We start from the raw sequence: 23,039 nt of genomic DNA, 5'->3' as shown, positions 1-23,039 counted from the left end.
AAATAAATAAATAAATAAATAAATAAATAAAAATGCCATAAATTCGATAACGCGCTTGCGGCGCTGTTTGACCACCGCACGCGAAATAGCTAGAACGCAAATAATAAAAAATAATTTTAAGTTAACTTTGCGCAAAAAGTATAGTGTTGTGTACTAATAGCACAGCATTTTTTAGTGCTGAATTTGTCTTGTAGCGCCATCAACGTTTAATTGGTGTTATTACAACGACAGTGAGCGCGGCTACACTTGTGGCTACACTCTAGCAAATTTTATGTATCCTCCTTGACTCTAGCGCGGCAAGAAGCGCACAATTTCAACGTATTGATGGCGTCCTTTGAAGTGGTCACAGTTGACGTGAGGTTTCTTTAGGTATTCTGTCAGTTCACTCTCTTTTACGATTCTACGGGCGCCCTTACCTGCCGATTTGGTGCCCCGATTTGAACCGTGTACCAAGATTTCCTGCGCGTGTTAGCAGCACCCGCTAAAGCAGTGCCTCCAGAAAAAATACAGGAGGCGCTGGGTATAAAGTAATGCACTTTACCTTTTGTGTTTCTTTTCGTTGTTGGAAATTTTGCTGGTCGTCAACAGCTTTACTTTGCTGAAGTTTTATAACGCACGGAAAAACACGGAGTGAGATAGACGTGACACTTACAGGCGCTATCTGTCACGTGTGGCAGCTTGGGCTAGTTGGTATGGCATGACAAAAGTTATAGCGCGAGAACAAAACGACGACACAGAGACAAGAAGGACACGAGCGCTCGTGTTCTTCGTGTCCTTCTTGCGCTCGTGTCCTTCTTGTCTCTGTGTCGTCGTTTTGTTCTCGCGCTATAATTATCGTCATGCTATCTGTAACGTCTTCGTGTGCCACCGTCTTGGTTGGCGTGTTGGTATGTCTTACCGTAATATGGCATACTAACACGCCCGAAACGCTACCGAAGAGCAACGACTATTGGGATGGCTAGTTGGTTAGGGTCCATTTGGCGTAGCTTGCGCAATATTGTTCCAATTGTAACAACAGGCTCTCCTCCACTTTTTTCGCAGTTCAGCATTGAGCACGGGCAGTGACGTGCCTTCCCAGCTAGAATCGAGCCTGGTTCAAAGGCTGTTTAGCTCATCTTCAAGATACGTAAAAGGTATGTTGCTACCCTTCAAAACATTATTAAAAAAAGCGAATTGCACTTTTTAATATTCAAGGAATATACAGACGTTCACAATTGTTCTGAAGCAAAAATGACGTTTCTTGGACAGTTATGTTTACATTTACAACTACCGGTTGACCTTCCTGAAAAATGAAGCCTACGTTTAAATAAGCAAAGCATACTTGCATTTGTGCCAAATTTAGCAGGATACCTTTAGATTGGCTTGTGGTGACGTATGCTAAAGCTTAATGAGAATAAGCAATGATAATAGCAGCCATTTTTTATTAAAAACCGTAATAACTTCTGCGTCAGGCCACACAGGGTGACACCGTGTTTACACTGTGCTGATGTGTTGTACTACTATTGTGAAAGCTACTTTTCCTTCAATTTGGTGTCCTAGATTGGATTGTTGTCTTTCCAAAAATAACAAGATAAGGCTAAGTTCCGAGTAGAACAAAGGCCGCAACACAGAATGTAGAAAGTTTGTGTGTCTGCAGTCGGATGAAATCTCTAGGCACAGGACAATACAAGCACACTAGAGGTTCTTACAAAGACATCCCTAACAAAGAAGGCTGTGTATGCAGACCTCTGTGTAAACGATATGCCTTGATGAACTATGCCTGTGGAAAAACCCAGAACACGAATGAATGCTCCAGAAGATGTTTTGGCATTGTGTCCCTAAAGATGTCCATGTAGGCCCACGTCTTCTTTTTGTTTCTCGTTTCTACTGTAGGATTGAACATGCCAGTTCAGCACTGGAAATAGTGACAGACTGAATATCTTGAGGCAGACTGACGTCGAACCTGGCTACTACAGCACAATAGCTTGCCTTGACGGCACTGAGCTTGCTTGAACAAAGCTCTCAGCCAGTCAACTGCTTACAAAAAAAAAACAAGGTTAAAAAAAACAAAAAAAAACTACAAGCTGTTAAATCGCCAAATGGGAAACTCGTGCCAGCTGTGGAAGGTCCCAGCTATGAGCCTGGTGACCTGGTAACTTTTGAATGGCCCAATATTTTTCAATGAAACTGCCCATGCTTCTTCATGGAACTTTAACCTATGCAATGAACAGGATAATCAAAAACCACAAGGAACTTTTGATGTAGTAAGGTTTCATATGAAATACAACCATCTCACTTTGCATATTTTGGGGTTTTTTGCCCATACTTTGCTTAACATTGATGACAATGCAAACATTATAGTTCATTGCACAGCCTGAATGTACAGCTACATTGCTGCCAAACTATTTTAATTTTCCAAGAGAGGATCGACAGTTACCTCCATTTGCATGATGAGCATATTTTGGGTAATTTCTATAATTAAACTGTAATTAGTACTTTTCTTACCTAGCATGCCTGAAGTGTCTTTTCATAAACAGCCCTTTTTTAAGCCCAGCACAATGTCATCACTTTAGGATCAAAACCTAAAGAGATTTCCAAAAAAGGTTAGGACATACCTCAAAGGAGTTTTGAACCACTTTGCAAAGTAATCTTTGAAAGACCTCAGTATCAGAGTTAACTGCCTCACTAATCATTTCCTGCAAAAGCTTCTTGAATCGATTGAGAATAAGCGAAGATACAGAGATAAGTCGCATGCTTTTAGTTCTTCCTTTCTTCTCTCGTTCTGGCGAGCGCATTAGAAGTTACTTGAGGAGTCATGGAACAGGGTAAAGAACTTGTGGTGTTCTTTTTTTCTAAAAGACCCATATCCGGAGACCAAAACTGGGTTAAATTTTATGGGAACATTAAGCATGCTGAAGTAGCTTTGACTTCTACAACATTTCTAATCAAACTGGGGCAATCTATGTACGTCACAATCATGTAAAACTTACATCCATATTCACAAACGCTCCTTGTCTTGAACTTGACTTGCCGCCACCTCGAAGCAGTATGTTCAAAACGCATTTGTGCTGCCTTGGCAACGTTAAAGACAGCGTGTTCGAAACGCATTTCTGCAATATTGAACTCGATGAGCATTTCTGAATGCGGGGGTTACTCAGAAAAGCAGTTTCAAATGAAAAGTGAGCCAGATCTGTTAAACCAGAACTGTGTCGACAGTTGTCACGAAGAAAATTCACCATGATTGTATCCAGTTTGTTTGATTTATATCTTAGTTGTCTTAATATTGTGCTTTTACTTTACAATTGCTTTTTCATAAGTTGGTACACGTGGAAGGAGATAATTTTATAGGGTGAAGGTTGAATATAAGCGACTTTTGTGCTTCTTTCTGCCTCTTGGTGTTTCTTTTCGAGGTCAGCACAACAGGACCATGCCTTTTATTCAGTACAAGTCGATACATGTGAAATGGAAAACTGCATTGAAGATATTTAGCACTGATTCATTCTTCAATGAAAAAAGTGATATGAAAGGCTGCGGCGTAAGAACCAGCTCAGAAGCTACGAAGAGCTGAAATATTTCTGAAGACCTTCTATAGATTTTGAACTCAAGAAAATGCTGCCGACTGTCCAGAAGGGTTGTCCTATTGCCTGTGAGGTCCATTCACTCTCCAAGTTTAGTCATTGCCATTAGGACAGTGCAACAATGGATGGCATCAACTAAGGCACAAAGATGATGCTAAATGTACTGGAAAATATTTCCATATGGTTTGTTCGTTGCATTCTGACCACTTTTGCTTGGGCAGTTCAAACTCATGTGAACTGTTGCAATTTGTAAGAGCTTGATTTAAATTCTATTACTCGTGTCTTTTCATGATAGTGGGCTATATAGATCTTAGCTGCTTCTACGTTTGTGGCACTTAATGACAGGGGAGTACAGTACGATCTTGTTACAACAGACATTCGGACACTACAGTGAAATCTCGGTATAACGAACCCCATATTAACGACCTTTTCATATTAACGAACTTATAAAAAATCCCGCGCCGACTGCTAATCGTTTCAATGTAAAAGTATTTCACTATTACATATTTCAGAATACCGAACTTTCAGAATAACGAGGGTTAATTTAGTTCCGCATTATATTAACTACACCTCAGTACTACGAACTTATGTTCTGAAATCCGTCGCGACCACCAGAGCTGTACGCAAGCAGACGACAAAGCAAACGGACGCCTTGCTTCTCGAAAGACGTGCGACAATGTGGAGGGGGAAAAAAAAACTAAAGGGCGACTTTCTTTTCTTTTTTTTTTGAAACTCTGATGCTGCAGGCTTACGAGCGAGCGCAGAGGTGAGGGCAGCACGGGAGGGAAAGGTCAGCCAGGCAGAGTGGAAGATGCGGAGCAGGAAGAATGGGCGCGGAAACCCTGAGAAAGCGAGAAAGCAGAAAACGAAACGCAAGGAATTTTCTTTTTTTAGCACTTTTTTTTCTTCGAAAGAGGTGATGACAGCCGTGACGCTTCGGGTTTTTCTTTAGAGGCCTTGTTTTTTCAGTCGTGTTCATCTCTTTTCGGCGATTACTTATCGCGTCCGCAAAGCAAGTCGGCGTTCGCGCTGCGGTGATACTACAAATGAGTTCATTTCTGCTTGCGACGAAGAAGCAGAAGCAGTTTTCGCTATGCGAGACAATGAATATTCTTCAGCAACTGGAAGGCAAAAAGCAGGCTGTTGGGACCAAAGAACCGAATCGCACCATAGGAATGTGGATGAGCTGGAGGCTTCCGCGCTGCAAAGTTTGCGCTGCTCGCATAAAAAAAAATATCATAGACTTCTAAAAAAAACGTGAGTTTTTTGGTGTTTACTTGTGCATTTGTTATTTTTCTCCTGAAAAACGAGTTCAAGGCCTCCGTTGTAAAGGTGAGGCGTTTTAATCAATGAAAAATAAGTATTTATAGTTAATTTTCGAGCTTTCTCTAATATGACTTTTCAAAATAACAAACAAATTTTTGTGGTCCCCTGAAGTTCATTATACCGAGATTTCACTGTACATACAAATTTGCGGCGTTATGTTGATCTTCCTATCTGTACCGTTAATCGAGATTTGTTTACTACGGATCTGGGTACAACACGCATTCGGATATAATTGACCGAAATGAGAGGCCAGAAAATAATCGGCACTCCTTCACAGCGGACTTCTCACATCGCTTGGCATACTTCCAGGACGGGAGCAACGTGTCTGCGGTGTCAACACAGGTGGCGACCATTTTGAGACAGTCGTGCTTGGCTTGGATCGATCCGGCTAGCAGGTCTTACTACGACTCACGGCCAATGCATCGTATGAAAATTGATGCATAATTTTTATGATTACAGTGTTATCAAAGCAAAAAACAGTCTGCTTATTGACTGAAAAAAAGAAAAAAAAACAATAAAGCGATACTTCTTAAGCAATTGCATACTTTTGCCAAAGTAAAAAAAAGTTGATAGAAGGCCCTCACTTGGTAGCGGCCCCTCTCGGAATAGAAGTTACGTTCGGCATGGCACTCACAGTGGGTAGTGATAGGTGTTCTCTGAGCGGGTGCTTTGTTCGGCTGGGGCTGTTTCAATGTTTTGTTAATTCACTCCTCATGTATTGTGTGCATTGGTTCGTTGTGGATGTGATCACAGTGTGATTGAGCCTACGGAGCTGAACACATCAGCCAATGCTGGCCGTCGCAAGCCACTGCAAGCGACTAAGCGTAAGCAAATATCCCTGAAAGACAAGCTTGACATGATTGAGCAAGTTGAAAAAGGAAAAAAGCGGGTGGACGTCGCCGTAGCTTATGGCTTGTCCAAGCAGACGGTCAATACCAATGTCAACGGCAAAGCGACAATCTTGTCGAAGAAAGTATTAGGTGACTTACAACCCAAGAGGTTTCGGCTCCGTGAAGCTTCATATCCTGACGTCGAAGAGACCCTGCTGATGTGGCTTCGTGACGCCCGTTCAAAAAATATTCCCGTAAACGGACTGTCGGTATGAATATGCACGGAGCAACTTGCATTTGCCTTTAATCAAGAACAGTTTCAGTGCAGTGAAGGTTGGCTCAACTGTTTTAAATCGAGGCACGGAATCGCCTTTAGGGGTCTATTTGGAGAGTCTGCGAGGGTCGACGACACTGTTGTTGCCGACTGGAAAGCCGATGTTCTTCCCGCTTATCTCGAAGGCTATGCACCGCGGGGTGCGTTCAATGCCGATGAGAGCGTTCTTTTTTTATAAGTTAAAGCCAGGAAACACAATTTGTTTCGCCCAAGACGTGTGCCATTACAGCAGGAAGTCCAAGGAGCGTGTTAGCATCCTCTTTTGCTGCGATATGGACTGGAGCAAAAAAACCAGCCTATTCGTTATAGGCAAGTCGAAAAGACCGCAGTGCATGCGTAGCATGCACGTTCCCGTGGACTGGGATTCAAGCAAAAGTGCCTGCATGACCAAAGATATTTTCAACTGATGGCTGCTCGACTTTGACAGCAAGATGCACCAACTAAACAGGAATGTGTTACTTTTCCTCGACAATTGCTCGAGCCACACGCACCTTCCCCAGCTACAAGCAACTATGGTCGCACACTTCTCATCTAAAACAACGTCAAAGGCTCAGCCTATTGATGAAGCTATTGTGCACTCAATGAAGTCAAGGTATCGCTCACGCCTTGCTGAGCGTTTACCTTTTGACATGCAGTAAAAGCGAAAGTCGATCATGGACCTCAAATTTGCTGTTCAGGTACTTTCAATGGTGTGGGCGTAGATTTAGCCAGCAATAATACAAAATCACTTTTGAAAAGCTGTTTTTTTTTTACTGGTGACAGTGACTGCACAGACCCCTCACCACTGGAAGGCCAACCAGATCCCAGTGTCTGGTCAGCTGTCGAGGAGGTCCTTGGGAGCCAGCAGTTTTCCAATTATGTAACTGTGGATGATGACCTTGTCACCTCAGAGCAGCTGACAGATGAAGAAATTGTTGCCCGAATTCGCAGTGTGCCAAATGCACGGCAGCAGGATGAAGACGAAAATGTCAGAGACTGTAATAGACTGTAACCGAGAAAATGTCAACTTCTCAAGCCCTTACTGTATTCAAGAGCTGAAAAACTATTTCACGCAAAAGGCCACGGGTGCAGATGATTTGAACACACTTGTGACAATGGAGGCGCGTATAGTGTCTAAAGCTGTCCGCCACACAGTGCAGGTAAAAATGACTAGCTTTTTTCAAGAGATCTAAGAATAAATTCGTTAGTCAACTCTGTTGCGTTTGTGACTTACAATTCTCTCTTGTTATAACTGACTTTTTATGCATTTACATAAAAGTCTGTTACAGTACATGGACTTCACATACTCCCTTTACAACATACTAAAATTCGCTTCACTATGAAAGTCTGTTGTAACGAGGTTATACTGTACTGGCAAAACGTTGTTTGAGCAGGCCCTACCATAATGTCAGTAGCAAAAAAAAAAAAAAAAACTGTATTTTCCTCAGTTTCAATTAAGTGGACTTGACTGTTTAAAAAAAAAAAAGTCACAGGTTTGCCGCAAAGGCGAAGCATTGAACACGATAGCAACAAATTTGAAGGTCACGCGCAGAATGGCAAGCAGATCGAAATGTGCCCTGCGTTTCTCACGCACCAATGACGCACGAAACATACTCGCAAGTACAGATGAACGTGAATAAGCGTCTCGGTTGTTACTTCGCTGTGTCTGAAAAGTGCACCCTTTTCGCAAATGGAGGCTGTGCAACGATTGCAGTGACCTTTCTGCGCCCTGTAACTACAACAGAATTGTTCCAGTCCAAGCCCAACCCCAGCCAAAACGTATGAATCGCCCCACCTGGTGATAAGGGCGCGTGAGAGATCGTCCACTCCCCTCCTTTCTGTGGGCCAAAGTAGCCGTGAGAGATGAGAATGCTGAAAACATAATATCCCCCACCCTCCTTCCCGAGATGCCTGCCAGCAGTGGTAAGTGGTAGATATAAATTGCTTGCCGTTTGAACGTTGAAGGAGGTACCCCTCAGTGGCTCGGTGGTTAACGCCTCGCATTCATGATGCGGAAGTCCCATGTTCAATGCTGCGCACCGAAGCTTTTTCTCAGGATTTTGTTTTTTTTTTGCGTCTCCTTATATACAGATACATATATACGTAGACCGGAGCGTGGCGCTGGCATGATGCCACGCCTCACGACATGCACCTCGGCAAGAAGCCCATCTCATGAAAACACCCCTCTGGTTTTATGTCGACTGTTGGCCAGTGGCAGTGACCTGCTGTACAACGAAGTACAAAAGGCTCCCCACTTGGTGCAAACAGCAAGGATCGCCTTTGTATAAAGAAAGCACGCTTAAGAAATTTGCAACCTCATGCTCAACTTATCAATGCTCTTTGTTAGCATGACTAAAATCTGGCTGAGGTCCAGATCAGCGCCTACTTTCCGCAATATGTTCAATATTTAAATAACCTGCTTTGTCTTCTTTATGCAGCTTCTGCGGGTTTCACATCGATCCACAAACTATGGATGCTGAAAAAGTGTTGTGGGGATGCCGTCATCATTGTAGCTTCTGCAACTACGAGACTGATAAAACATCTCGCCTTAATGAACACATCAGGGTTCATACAGGGGAGCGGCCACATCAATGTTATTTGTGCCCACAGAGCTTCGAACGAAGATCTGCATTGAACCGTCACTTGCGCATCCACACAGGCGAGCGGCCATACCAGTGCCATCTGTGCCCACAGAGCTTTAATCAAAAGTCCCCATTGAATGTCCACCTTCGCACCCACCGAGGGGAACGGCCATATGAGTGCGACGTGTGCCTCCGAAGCTTCTATCAAAAATCCAATTTGAACGTTCACCTGCGAATTCACACGGGTGAGCGGCCATATAAGTGCAGTATCTGCCCCCAAAGCTTCGCTCACAAATTCAGCTTGACTGTTCACCTGCGTCTTCACACGGGTGAGCAGCCATATAAGTGCCCTTTATGCCCGCAAAAGTTCACGCAAATGTACCTACTGAAGAAGCACATGTACATACACACAGGCGAGCGGCCGCATAAATGCCACTTGTGCCCCAATAGTTTTTTTGATAAACACGCATTGAATGGACACCTTGTATCCCACACAGGCGAGCGGCTATATAAATGCCATATCTGCTCCCAAAGCTTCTCTCAGAAATCCACTTTGACTGGTCACTTGCGTGTTCATACGGGTGAGCGGCCGTATGAATGCCACATTTGCTCCCAAAACTTCTCTCACAAATGCAACTTGAAGGTTCACCTACGTGTTCACACGGGTGAGCGGCCGTATGATTGCCACATCTGCTCCCGAAGCTTCTCCCACAAAGCCACCTTGAATAGGCACTTTCGTGTTCACACGGGTGAGAAGCCATTTAAGTCCCTTCATGCCTAGAAAAGTTCACACAAAGGCTCCATCTGAACAGGCACATGTGCATCCACATGGGGGAGCGGCTGTATAAATGCCACTTGTGTCCCCAGAGCTGCTTTGAAAAATGCACATTGAATGAACACCTCCAAACACACAGGTAATATAGATGCCCTTCATGACCGCAAGAATCCTCACTTGCATCCCATATGAATGAAAAGGCACATTCACGCTCGTGCGGGCTTGCGGCCACTTGAATGCCCTCTATTTTCCCTAGGGTTCTCAACAAAGTGCAATCTGAAGAGGCACATGCCTACCTAGGTATGCGGGGAAGTGGCCATAAATGGCTTCTTGCCCTAAAATATATAATCAAAGTGACCACCTTGAAAGAAAGACACCAGCATCAGCATGATCACAAGTAACCATCTTAGAGAAGGTTCTGGTGTCTGTGCTGTCCTTATTTTTTTTTTCGTAAAGGCACTTCCGACAGTAACTCTATAGCACTGTGACAGCGCAGAGCTATATGGCATAATTAAGTTTTATTATGCAGTTGCATAGTTATGTGGAGTTTGTCACGTTGTGTAATTTATGTAACGTGATTCTATGTGACTTTTTTTTCTCAGGTGTCAACATTTTTGTAAGAAGCATGTGTGTGTGTGTACATGTGTTAAACTAAGAACAGCACGTATGCCTTGTTATGTGGGAGCTAAGTGGCCTTTTTTTTAACGAAGGAAATTGACAGTTCATGCAGTGATGTTAGCAACCTTTTGTTGGTCTCTGCTTTAGCCATTTCTTTTTGTAATCACTCTAGAGTCTAGAGCACTCAATTTCTCTTTTATGATGTGGTTAAAAAATTACCTTTTAATGACCCTTGTAGACACGAGCTATGAAAAACTGTGTGAAGGCATTAAACTTAAGACTTTGTATATCGAGGAGCTCATTACTATATTTACCACTTTTAATTCAGACTAGGTTTCTCTGTTCCTGCTTTCCGATTTGGTCGTCAATGAGTGACCTTTTGGGGAAGAACTTATTAAGAAAATTCCCTGTGCTCACTGATACTGCCAATGTATCATGCTAGAAACGCAAGTTAGTCAGCTCGTAAGAATTGACTTGTCTCTTTGTGAAATGTTGCTTTTCGTTAGACACTGTGCCTGTGATACCACTGCCACATTCGTGTTACTGTTGCATTTTGTTTAGTTGCTTTCTTAAGGAGAAGATGTGGCTTTTTCATTTTGTGATTTTTAGTTTTGTTACCTCTGTTCTCATAAATGTGATAGTTCTCGCAGGTTGTTCGTTATTGTGTATTTTTCATGACGTTTTAGCGTTTTCATTTTGGCCCTGTAAAAACGGATTGTTGCACTAATAAACAGTCTCTCTCAAGATCACTGCTGTATTTTTCATCTCACTAAATCAACTACGGTGGGCTGTCAATATTGCACATTCTTGGCATCTCGTGGCCCCACAGGAAGTGTGTGAAGTTATTGGCACAGTATTGTGCTTAGTATTCAAATATAACTTATGTGATTGGTGTTGCAGGCTCTTTCCTTATTGCCGTTGGATACAGTTATATTTGCGATTTGGCAGTCGACAGTACTGAAACAGCCTCCTCGGCTGTCGCCAAGCAGTGAGTTCTAGTAAGTATTGTGGAGGTGCTATCACCCCCTGTAAAGTTGTCTGCGCCTTGTGGCGCACGGGGAGGCTGGGTCATGGCACATGAGACATGAGCGTTTCTTTCCCCTCTTCTCTTCTTTCTTTTTTTTTTTACGCATTACTGCTGGCGCTAGAGGTCGTCTTACACGGTAGGTTCACGGGGACGACAGCGCAGGTCGTCTCCTGTGGGCCTCCCCTGGTGAGTCTGCGACGACGCCCTTGCGTTACCTTCTATTTGTTTTGTAGATTGAGTGTATTGGAATATTGTATAAGGTATGTTTCAGCATGTCACTAGATACATATTTGATTCGGCTGACAATATTATCAATGTAAAAGTAGTTCAATAAATGTACACGATGTTTGGTTTGGTTCGACCGTGTTTGCTGACTCCGTGTGTTCCGAGAGCGGCAATCTCATTTCAGGACCCCACAGTATCTCGTGCTTTTTCAAGTAATGTATATGACATCCATCAACTGTAGAACGAAATATTATCAGTTATGCCAAAAAAAGTTAGTCATCCTCAGCCTGTCTACGCCCACTGCAGGGCAAAGGCCTCTCCCATGATCCGCCAATCAACCCTGTCTTCTGCTTTCGGCTGCCATTTTATACCCGCAAACTTCCTAATCTCTCCTGCCCACCTAACTCCCCATCACCCTCTGGCCTCCTCTGGGAATCCAGTCGTGCCTGCATGCTACATGCCCTGCCCATGTCCATTTCTTCTCGATTTCAACTATGGTATCCTTAATCCCCGGTTTGTTTCCTAATCCACTATGCTCTTTTCTTGTCTCATAAGATTACACCTATCATTTTCCTTTCCATCGCTCGCGGCATCGTTCTCAGTTTAGGCGAACCCTCTTTGTAGGCCTCCAGGTTTCTGCTCTGTAGGTAAGTACTGGCAAGATGCAGCTGTTATATACCTTTCTCTTGAGGGATAGTGGTACTCTACCAGTCATGATTTGAGAATGCTCGAATGTTTATATATGCTAAGTTGGCGCCCTGTTTCTGCAATGACTGCTGGTATCTCTACTGAATCAAATGCCTTCTCGTAATCTATGAAGGCTATGTATAGTGCTTGGGTGTATTCTGAGTATTTCTCGGTCACCTAATTGACGGTATGAATGTGGTCGATTGTTGAGTAGCCTGTTCGAAATCCTGCTTGTTCCTTTGGTTGATTGAATTCTAATGTTGCCTTAATTCTGTTAGTAATTACCTTTGCTGACACAGTTCTGGTTTAATAAATCTGGCTCATTTTGACCAAGACAGGCGCACAATTAGCTTTACTTTTGATTTGGCACTGCTTTTCTGAGTTTAGGTTATGATTTTAGATCTCCCCAGTTTGCTTAGAGATGTTATAAATGTTGAAACTACTTCGACCTACTTAAGGGGACAGGGTAAACAACAATATGGAAAAAAAATAATTTTTGTTTGGAATATTCAGCCTTTTCTGAACCAGAATCAGTCGTTTGTCTCTCTTAGTACGATTTTTTTTTCTTTGTAAATGACGTATTTCAAAACTTGTGCGGCGGCCTTCCATGCCCCCATTCTTGCGTAGCAAGAAATTCCTTGCAGCTCAAGCATCACAGAGATATGGAGGAGTTAGCAAGCTGGAGTGCATGTGGAGCACACTGAAAAGAATGACCCCAGAACTGCAAAAACGAAAGAAACTCGCTGCTGTTTTGACTGATTTTGGGTGGCCAATATGAGCAAAAATGAAGTGTTCCAATCTTTAAGAGCCACACACAAATTTTACGCATGGCTTCTGATGATAATAGGCTAGATAGGTCTTGGATGCTTGTACATTTCAGGTATTTAGTGAGAGGAGGGCTCTGGCAGAACATTGGAGCAGGCTCAACGATATTCTTAGTATCGATTGCATTTCTATTAATTTCAGTTAGAGCGGACTTGGCTATTCCAGAAAAAGTATGCCACACTTATGGCAGTATGCATCGTGACCTTGAGTGTGCACGACGATATGCAATCACCCTCTCTCTTATTCCTGTATGCGAGTGTGCTGTCAGCAGACTGGAGCGCGGTGCTTGCACGATGCCATGCATTATGCCAAGAAGCGTATCTGATGAAAACACACCTCTCGTTTTATGACGACTGTTGGCTAATGGCAGCAACTTGCTGTATAAAATACAACAGCCATTGTATGATAAATACAACAGTACCTGGTGAAAATAGGACAGATGGCTCTGTATGATGAGCGCATACTTAAGAAACTTGCAACTTCGCACTCCACTTATAAATGCTCTCCTTGCCAGCATTACTGTAAGGTCTGGCTAAGCTGTTCAGAACAGTGCCTACTTTCCTCCCTGTATTCAATATTGTGAGCGACACAAGCGAATGACTCTTTATTCTCTTTGATATCATCATCACCTGTACATATTCTTCATCTGTAAATATCATCACCAGCGTCATTTAGCTCGGGCCTGGCTGAATAAACCGGTTCCTCACAAGTGGTGAAGGGTGCTTTTCGTTCCCTCAAGTCCTCTCGCTCGTTCTCGCTGGAGCTCCGCTCGGGTCGTCGCATACAACCTCCTGCCATGGCGGCCCAAGAAAACCCTGATCCACCCAACGTCGCCGTCCTACTGCAGCCACCGCTACCCGCTCCGCCCAACAGCATTCCCCTGCGTGATCAACCTGTGTTTTCCGGTCTCCGAGATGATGATGTCGAAGACAGGATCAAGAACTACGACCTCGTCAGCGATTTGAACAGGTGGGACAATCCACAGAAGTTGCGCAGCGTCCCATTTTACTTGTTCGATGTTGCGAAAACTTGGTTCTGGAACCACCACCCGGATCTTCCTGACTGGGAGACTTTCGAGCAGCAAATTCGTCAGATATTTGGTGCCCCTGCAGTTCGCACTGAGGCCGCAAAGAAGAAGCTTGCTGAATGCACGCAGCTGCCGGGTGAATCTTACACCTCTTATATTGAGGATGTCCTTGCACTGTGCAAGCGCATGAACACCGGCATGTCTCAGAACAACCAAATACGCCACATTATTAAAGGCATTAACACTGTCACCTTTAACGCCCTCGCCACGCAAAATCCTGCCACCACCCAAGACGTGATAACCATCTGTCAGCGACTTGACGAGCTTCAGTCTCTTCACCTTTGCTACGATGCCACCGACATTCGTTTGCCTGCACCCCTCGACTTGCGTGCACTTAATTGCGACATCGTTCATGAACAGCTTCACGGGCGCTGCTCTTCCTGTGCTGCGGAAGTTACTTTCCATTCTGAAAAAGATAGCTTGCGAGACCTGATTAAATAATAGATCGCCTCTGCATTGCGTTTGACGTGTTCCAACGATCCCTGCGTGCGCCAGACGCGCACGTACGCCGCAGTTGCCGCGCTCTTTGCCGCACCCATTGTTTCTGTGCCTACAACAGCAGACCATACACCTGTGGCTTCGTTATCACCGCCAGTGCGTGCACCACCTTACTACGCACCTCAGCACCCACCTCGACCAATCTGTTACTACTGCGGCTATCGAGGACATATCGCTCAGTTTTGTCGAAGGCGCCAACAAGACGAGCAACGCGGCTACACTCCCGAAGAACATCGAAGCTTCCGTCCGACCATGAACTACTTACGGCCACCCTCCCGATCGTCCTATTACCGTTCACCGTCACCTAATTACCATACGGACATGCCTGGGAATTCCCGTACGTCTCGCCGCAGGTCCTGGTTTCTGAGTAACCTGGTTTCTTTAATTTATGCAGCTTCTGCAGGTATCACATCAATCCAGGAACTATAGAGGCTGTAAAGGTGAAGCAAAGACGCCATCATTGCTGTGGCTTCTGTGACTACATGACTGATCGTAAATTTAGCCTCAATCAACCCATCAGGGTTCATACAGGCGAAAAGCCATATCAATGTCATTTGTGTCCGCAGGGCTACAAACATAAGCAAACATTGAACCATCACATGCACACCCACATGCGCGAACGGCAACATTAGTGCCAGTTGTGCCACAAGAACTTTTCACGAAAATTCAGTTTAATTAGGCATCTGCGCATTCACACAGGCGAGCGGCCGTACCAGTGCCATCTGTGCCCACAGAGCTTCAGTCAAAAGTGTGATTTGCATGGCCACCTGCGCGTTCACACGGGTGAGCGGCCATATAAATGCAGTACCTGCCCCCAAAGCTTCGCTCACAAATTCAGCTTGACTGTTCACTTGCGTGCTCACACGGGTGAGCTGCCATATAAGTGCCCTTCATGCCCGCAAAAGTTCACTGAAAGCTCCCATCTGAACAGACACATGTGCACCCGCATGGGCAAGCGGCCCCAAGTGCCACTTGTGTCCCCAGAGTGGCTTTGAGAAACATGAGTTGAGTAGGCACCTGCAAACACGCACAAGTAAGCGGTTACATAAGTGCCCTTCTTATCATCCGGAATTCTCGCAGGTGTCCCATTTGAAGGAGCACATGGGCACACATGCCGGCGAGCGGCCACTTACCTAAACACCCCTCAGGTCCCCGAAAATTCTAAATGAAGTGCAATATGAAGAGGCACATGCCCGCACCTATGGTGGGCATGTGCGGAGCAACCGTATAAATCAGAGTAACCACCTTAAAGGACACCAGCATCAGCATGATCAGCACTAACCATTTTAGTAAAATGTCTGGTGTCTATGCAGTCATTTTTTTTTTCAATAAAGGCATTTTTGACCAGTAACTCTAGAACACAGTGACAGTGCTGAGCTACGTAGAATAAATTAAAGCTTTGGTTCTATCAATGGTAGCACAGCTTTGTTATTCACCCTAGAGAATCGTTATGAATGCAAAATGTTTGATTTGCTTTTAATACTTTTTACAGGGCATTTCACTGACAATGTGAATATTCAACATATTGTAAGGTGATCGAAAACTTCTGTATTTGTACTTGTAAAGGATTGCATGGTTTTGGGACATAAAACCTTTTCTTTTTACAAGTGCCTTTTCTTTTTAAATGAAGAAGATTAACAGTTTACGCATTTATGAAAGCACTCTTTCATAGCACTCTTGTAGCCTTCTGCCTTGGCCATTTCATTTATTTTTTTTAATTACTCTAGTCAAGACCACTCTATTGCTCTTCTATGACGTGGTTAAAAGATGACCTTTCGTGAACCCACTCAGACACAACCTATGCAAGAACTCTTCATGAATGCATCAAATTTACCTATTACTTCGAAGACACTATTGTATTTCAAGTAGCTTTGTATTGATGACTTCTTTTATTTTTTGCATTTAAAATAGCTTCCTCTGTTCCTGTTCTCCGATTTGGAGGTTGACGAATGACCTTTTGTACAAGAACACGTTAAAAAGTTTTCGTATGCTCACTATTATTGTAGTTTTACTATTGTTGAAATACAGATTAATCAGCTCACAAGAATCAAATTGTCTCTTTGTGAAATGTTGCTTTTCATTCGACACTGTGCCTTTATTACCTCTCCCACATGCACGTTACTGTTGCCTTTTGTTTAGTTTCTTTCCTAATGAGAAGTTGTGGCTTTTTCATTTTGTTAATTTTAGTCTTGTTACCTCTGTTCTCTTAATGTGATAGTTTTTGCCGGTCTTTCATTATTGTGTATTTTTTATGACGTTTTAGCATTTTACTTTTTGTCGTGTAGAAATGCATTGTTGCACCAATAAACAGTCTGTCTCAAGATCGCTGCTGTGTTTTTCATCTCATTAAATCATTCACAGTGGGCTGTCAATATTACACATCCTTGGCATCTCGGAGCCATGAAATTATTAGCGCTCTATTGTGCTTACTGTTGAAATAAAACTTTTGTGATTGGTGTTGCGTGCTCTTTCCTTGTTGGCACTGGATACAGTTACAATTGCGATTTGACAGTCGACAGTGTTCAAACAGCCTCCTGGGCTGCCGCTGAGCAGCGAGCGCTGGTAAGTATCTTTCGCCCTTTCAGGTAATTTGACATCCATTATATTTGTAACGAAATATCATCAGTCCTTCCTGCAAAGTTTTACCTGCTTTTCGATTTCTCTCGTAGCTGATTCACCTAGCCATAACTATTAGTATGCATTGTTTGCCATCAGCAGATGGCGTGGATATTTTTCTTCCCAAATTGTAGCTGCTATTTGGAAACCCCACGATGTTTGGTATCGCAGTATTAAATTAAAGCTACCCCCATTTATCCTTTAGCAGTTACTAATTTCTAATGTTTAGTTCGGTATTCAGTCCCAACTATTGATGCAAATCCATGCTGTGAGAGCTTTGATAATGAACCTCTGGAAATAGTAACTAACTATAAGTATCTAGGAGTTATAATCTCTCATGATCTCAAATGGAATGACCACATTGACTACATACATAGAAAGGCGATGAAAAAACTTGGATACTTAAGGAGGCGCTTGAGTAAGTCCTCTCCAGAAGTTTAAATATTAGCCTATGAAACATTTATTCGGCCGCTCCTGGAATACTGTGCCGCTGTTTGGGATCCATACACAAAAAGAAACATTTCCATATTGGAAAAAATACAGAGGAAATCAGTTAAGGTCCATCTTTAATCAATACAGCTGGGAGGCATCAGTCACATCTTTTCTAGAAACGGCTGAGCTAGAAAAATGAGCAAATCGCCGATACCGCGAACGAATGAAACTATTTTACCTTCCTTATCATGGACAGTTAGGTATCAAAAAGGATACATATCTAAAAGACTCCCACCGGCGGCCTACTCGGTACCTTCATAATAAAAAACTAACCGAGTTATCTATATAGTCACACCAACATTTTATAGTACTCTTTTTTCCCGAGATCTGCAACCAATTGGAATTTCCTCTCCTCAACTGTGGTGGAATGCCCGTCGCTACCATCTTATCTACAGGCTTTTCAGTTCATGGGACATAGCTCTGACATAGTTTTACACGAACCCTTACGCTCTTTTTCTTCCATATGTTTACGTATTCATGTTCTCACTGGTTATTTAAGTATTTTGCTGCTTTGCTTGTATGAATTCGTTGAATTCTTCTTATTTTGTTGTTATTATCGCCGCAATGCTTCATACGTGTTTACTGTAACCTTTTTTTTGTATTCACTTGTACACACTCCTGCCTAAGGTCCGAAGATCAGACCGGCAGTGTTGTAATAAATAAATAATAAATAAATAAACTTAGAATTTAAGGTAACTTATTTTTTAAAGCAATATGTGAGTGACACTCTCGTTTTCTTTATGCAGTTTCGGGGCCTCTCATCGATACAGCAACTATGAATGCTGAGAAGCCACATCGAGGTCACCGTCACCACTGCAACTTGTGTGACTGTGAGGCTGATTATTCGTCTTGCCTGAAACGACACGTCGGGGTTCATACAGGCGAGCGGCCCTGCGAATGCCCATCGTGTCCCCGAAGTTTCTCCCGAAAAGACGCCTTAAATAATCACATCCGCACCCACAAAGGCAAGCGACCATATAGGTGCCCGTTATGTCCCCTGAAGATCTTCCAATACTCCTCTCTGAAGAGGCACGTGCACACGTATATGATCGAGCAGCCTCATAAATGTCATTTGTGTCCACGAAGTTTCTCTCAAAAATGTTATTTAAATATTCACCTGTTTGTTCACATCTTCCTATGCAAGAATGCCCATCGTGTCGCCGCGAGTTCTCCCGAAAGTTCATTCTCAAGAGGCATATGCGCACCCATTCGGGCGAGCCGGCGTAAAAGTGCCCATCAGGCCCCAAGTGACATGCGCAATGTAAAGACCACGAAGGACACCTGCGAAATGTGACAAGCTGTGACCATTTTAGCTGAAGTTCTGCTACCAGTGCTCTTTCTTTGGTTTGTTTTTGTGAAGGCATTTTTCACCAGTCTTTTGTCTTGGCCTTTTTTGTGTTAATTTGTAATAGGAGTAGATATGCCCCCAATCCTCTCTTATGACGTTGTGGTTAATTTATGGCATTTTGTTGATGAACACGTTGAAACACTGTCATATATTGCTTTCAGGCTTACGTAACACTTGTCATGTCCCATTCATCAAATACATGTTCACAAAACCAGTGAAAGTTCACTAATTTATTCGTGAAGTGTTACCTTTCATCAGGAACTCTGCCTTTTTCACTTTTCTTTGTCCTACATTTGTATTTGTGGTGCCCTTTGCGTAGTGGCTGGGTAAATGGTGAAATGATGTTCCTTCATTTTTTTTTTTGTCGACGCATTTGCTGGCAAAGTATGTGCCATCTGTGATTTTGTTGCCTCTGTGATTCGCTATGCCTGTGCAAATGTGATTTTTCACAGCTCTTTTTTTATTGCCCATTCTTAATGTTATCGCATTTTCATTGTCGTTTTGAACACAAACACTTGAATGCACCAATTGCACATTTATCACATGATCACTGTTTTATGTTCCGTCCCACGATATAAATTACTGTTCATTGCGAATATTACACATTCTTGGAGGTTCAATGCTCATATTAAATCTGTTTAGAATAATTACAAATATATGATGTCTAACGCTACAATAAAAGTTGAGAGCTGGCTCTGATATGCTGTCTTGGATTTGTGGTGTGCTGCGTCATGACAGTGATGAGCGCTGACAGCGAGTGCTTCAGTAGTTTCAATCTTTAGTGCAGTGAGAGGCACGCCCTGCGGAAAGTGGAATGTGTCTGTGCATTAATGGCCCAATCTGTGAACTCCACCTCTTGCTTAGTGTAAGCACTGCAAGGTATACGCGTGAGCACGGATTTAGGTTACCCTGTTATTGGGGGCACACAATGTTCAGCTGTGAAGGGACCAACTTACAAACAGAAACATGCCGGATTTCAGCTGGCTCAAGCTGCAATACAACTTTAGCTGATAATATGCAGCTCCAATATGGCTTACTGCCAGCTTGTTCCTTGAAGGTGTGCTCCATGTCAACGAGTTGCAAGTTGGCCGACTGCCTGCGACACTCCGCTGGAACCAGAAGCTACTGGTTTCATAACCTACTGGTTCCATCACCTGCTGGTTCCATCACCTGCTAAGAATGGACTTATAAACCAGCGGAACCAGTAGCCAACCAGCAGGAAATTTCTACCTGGGCACGTATAGAACAACAGCACTGAGAACGAACGAGGACAAGTGAAACAGGACATAGGCGCTGTCAAGAAGGTTGGTATTGAGAGCCGAGCCCGATGCACAAGCAATAAAATGCACTAAAAGAGGGACTTGAGCTAGTTGGTGGTTAATCATTACGTAGGAACAACAGCTCTAAAAATGGATGAGGACTAGTGAAGACAGGACACGGGTGCTGACTTTGCTATTCCTCGTCTATTTTTAGCGCTGTTGTTCCTACATAATGATGAACCACCAACTAGTGCAAGTTTCTCTTCTAGCACTGATATAATTTCAAATGTGTGCATTATAGAGTACCATTGTTATCTGCTGGTGGATGCTATCTTGTAGGATTCAGCATATGTTCTGTGTGGGTGTACTTCACCTACCTACCATGGGGTTAAATTACAATCTTTGACATTAGTCGTAGGAATGGAGATGTAGCTCTATGCATTCACACCAAATGGTGCCATAGCTGGGTTACCCTAATAGACACTGTGCAAGATGTCATACACTAGTGTACAATGAAGAATCTACTCTCTTCCCGTGAAGCCATAGATCACTTGCATGTTATACGAATTATAATATATGAAAAAAGGATCAACCTTTTTTAGATGCGGAAGCATCTTATACTCGCGCCTTGTAGTGCGCCGTCCGCGCCGTCCACACCGCTTCTCGAACATTCGACAGCTGACGCGCGCGCATGCGCCGTCGCGCCGTCGCCCACCATCTGTGCCGCGTGCGCTTCTCCTTCGAGAACATTCGACAGCTGACAGCGCATGCGCCGTCGCGCTGTATATATACTCAAGGTCGGCGCTCGCTCGCTCAGTTGCCGCTCGTCCGTTGGTTTGTACGGCGCGTCGACGTCCGAAGTCGCCGTGAAATGAATGCCAACGAATCCACAAACAGAATGATCGACGTCCCTTCGACCAGCGCCGGCCAAACTGTTGGCGGAACCGCTTCCGCATCCTCCTCAGTGTTCCCCCGAGGGAAGCTGTGGGCAATTTTTTTTTTACAAATGCATTGCACTGGCAAAGTAAGCCCCAAGTGTCTTTCACAGATCAATTCAAGCTTCCTGCCTTTACTGTGTAATTTGCGACAAGGCTATAAACTTGCAAATCAATACAGATCACATTGTCTCAAACAAATTTTGAACTGTCAGGATTCGCTAAATGTTACATTAAGCGTTGCATATATATATATATATATATATATATATATATATATATATATATATATATATATATATATATATATATATGTGTGTGTGTGTGTGTGTGTGTGTGTGTGTGTGTGTGTGTGTGTGTGTGTGTGTGTGTGTGTGTGTGTGTGTGTGTGTGTGTGTGTGTGTGTGTGTGTGTGTGTGTGTGTGTGTGTGTGTGTGTGTGTGTGTGTGACCCTCTGATGACCGGGAGACGTGGCCCGGCTCATACGCCATGTTTATTCCGTTCTCACTTCTTCCTCCACTACTTCTAACCATCCCTGCCTTCTTAGTCACAAGATTCCCCCTCCCCCCGAAAGAAGTTGCGTCAGACGAACAGAAATTATAAACTGAACATGCATGACTAAAAAGTGAACACAGTCAAAAAAGGGAAGATCGTTCCATGTCCCAGAAAGTTTCCGTAAACACACTTTAGCTTCACAGGAGAGTGCAGCAGTCCGGTAAGTGCTGGAGTTCTGGTGGGCGAGGCTGACTGTTGCGTACTGGAAAACACAAGTACACCTTGAACGTTGAAACTGCAGATGATAAAACTGACTGTATACTTGCAAAGAATGAACGTGGTGCGAAGGCTTTGGAGCACTAGCAGCATGATTTGCGTAAGCGTCGTGCTCTTTGCCTTGATTGGTACACATGCAGTGCCACCCGTCTGTGTGTTTGTTGACCAAGACTGATGCGGTGATTTCTGCGTCTTTCCGTAATACAGGGTGTGGTTTTGCGCCTTCTTCGTCGCTTTGTGTCCTGTTGTTTGAACAGTTTTGATTGTAGACTGAATCTTGATTTCTTCTGGAGAAAACTTAGGCAGATGTTCCTTTTTGCGAAAATGTCTTGAATTAGAAGATTTGTTTGTCTTAAGCAAGACATATTTAATTTGTCGTCGCTTCACGTGACCCGCTTGTAGACGCCTTTGTTTAATCCTCGCGTGTTCTTCCAAAGATTTTTTCGTTCGTAGTCGTCCTTGCTGGTGTAGCTCATGGAGACTCCGTTGTTCTTGGGCTTGCTTCTGCTGGCATTGATAGTGTTCATGTGGTAGGTGCTGAGGTGGCAGCCTATTTTGACCATGGCACTGATTTTCTGGGCAACTTGATGTGGTGTCCAGTAGGCAGATGGTAGTCAGTGGACTGTTATGCAGCATTTCGGGTAATGAAGGTTGTGCGCTCGAATTTACTGGAGACTGTTCGGAGGCTCTTGTGACGCTGTTCCTAATGGACGCTTCTGGCTTTCGGCAACGTGTACGATTTGATACTTCCGAGCCTCCTGTGTTGTTAAGGACTCCCAGGTGTCCGTGCACTGGATGGTGACATATATATATATATATATATATATATATATATATATATAAAGAAAAAAAGTGTATACCTAAGGACTCGTTTTTTCGTGTTTTAACACAATATTAATGAGATCTAACAGACAGTAATGCAAAGGAATGTACAGGGGAAGTTATTAGAACCAATAGAATGTAATTAAGAAGAAAGAAAAGTGGATGAAAAATAACCAACCGTGAGCAGGAATCGAACCTTCGACCTTCGAATAACGCGTTCGATGGTCTAACCACTGAGCTACCACAGCGGCTATCCCCACATACACTTTTTTGGGTTTATATGTGAATTTAGAAGTAGGAGTGACAGTCAGCGCCATCTATAAGCCAAGCGACGAGTGTAAAAACACTCTTTTATGCGCATGTTTGGCGTCACGTAGCACGTGAACTTATTATGAGCGGGCAGCTGATTAATAGTCACTCGTATGCAACCTATTATTCGAAGGTCG

The 23,039-nt window shown here is 43.5% G+C and overlaps 1 protein-coding gene across 6 annotated transcripts; it reads left to right on the top strand.

The window, feature by feature from the left end:
• The first annotated feature begins 151 nt into the window (after window positions 1-151).
• LOC119168324 (uncharacterized) lies at window positions 152-19,505 on the top strand. Of its 6 annotated transcripts, none has more exons than XR_012884346.1 (3): window positions 152-354; window positions 1,042-1,133; window positions 18,205-19,505. XR_012884346.1 is itself a non-coding variant. In XM_075867013.1 (3 exons), exon 3 carries the CDS (start codon window positions 8,496-8,498, stop codon window positions 9,387-9,389), a length of 894 nt encoding a protein of 297 aa, XP_075723128.1. In that variant the 5' UTR covers window positions 221-369; window positions 1,042-1,133; window positions 8,465-8,495; the 3' UTR covers window positions 9,390-10,747. The 6 variants fall into 6 exon arrangements, 4 of the variants coding, with proteins under 4 accessions (XP_075723128.1, XP_075723129.1, XP_075723131.1 ...); XR_012884345.1 differs by having other exon boundaries at window positions 152-369; XM_075867013.1 differs by lacking the exon at window positions 18,205-19,505 and adding an exon at window positions 8,465-10,747 and having other exon boundaries at window positions 221-369.
• The last annotated feature ends 3,534 nt before the right edge of the window (window positions 19,506-23,039 follow it).

This window comes from Rhipicephalus microplus, chromosome 6 (genome assembly GCF_043290135.1).
Source record: "Rhipicephalus microplus isolate Deutch F79 chromosome 6, USDA_Rmic, whole genome shotgun sequence".
In the NCBI taxonomy this organism is placed as follows: Eukaryota; Metazoa; Arthropoda; class Arachnida; order Ixodida; family Ixodidae; genus Rhipicephalus; species Rhipicephalus microplus.
Note: the sequence above shows the minus strand (reverse complement) of the source record. Positions and strands in the feature narration are given on the sequence as shown.

Excerpts from the sequence above, each read along its gene's own strand:
- LOC119168324 (XM_075867013.1), top strand. The coding sequence starts at position 8,496 with ATGGATGCTGAAAAAGTGTTGTGGGGATGCCGTCATCATTGTAGCTTC.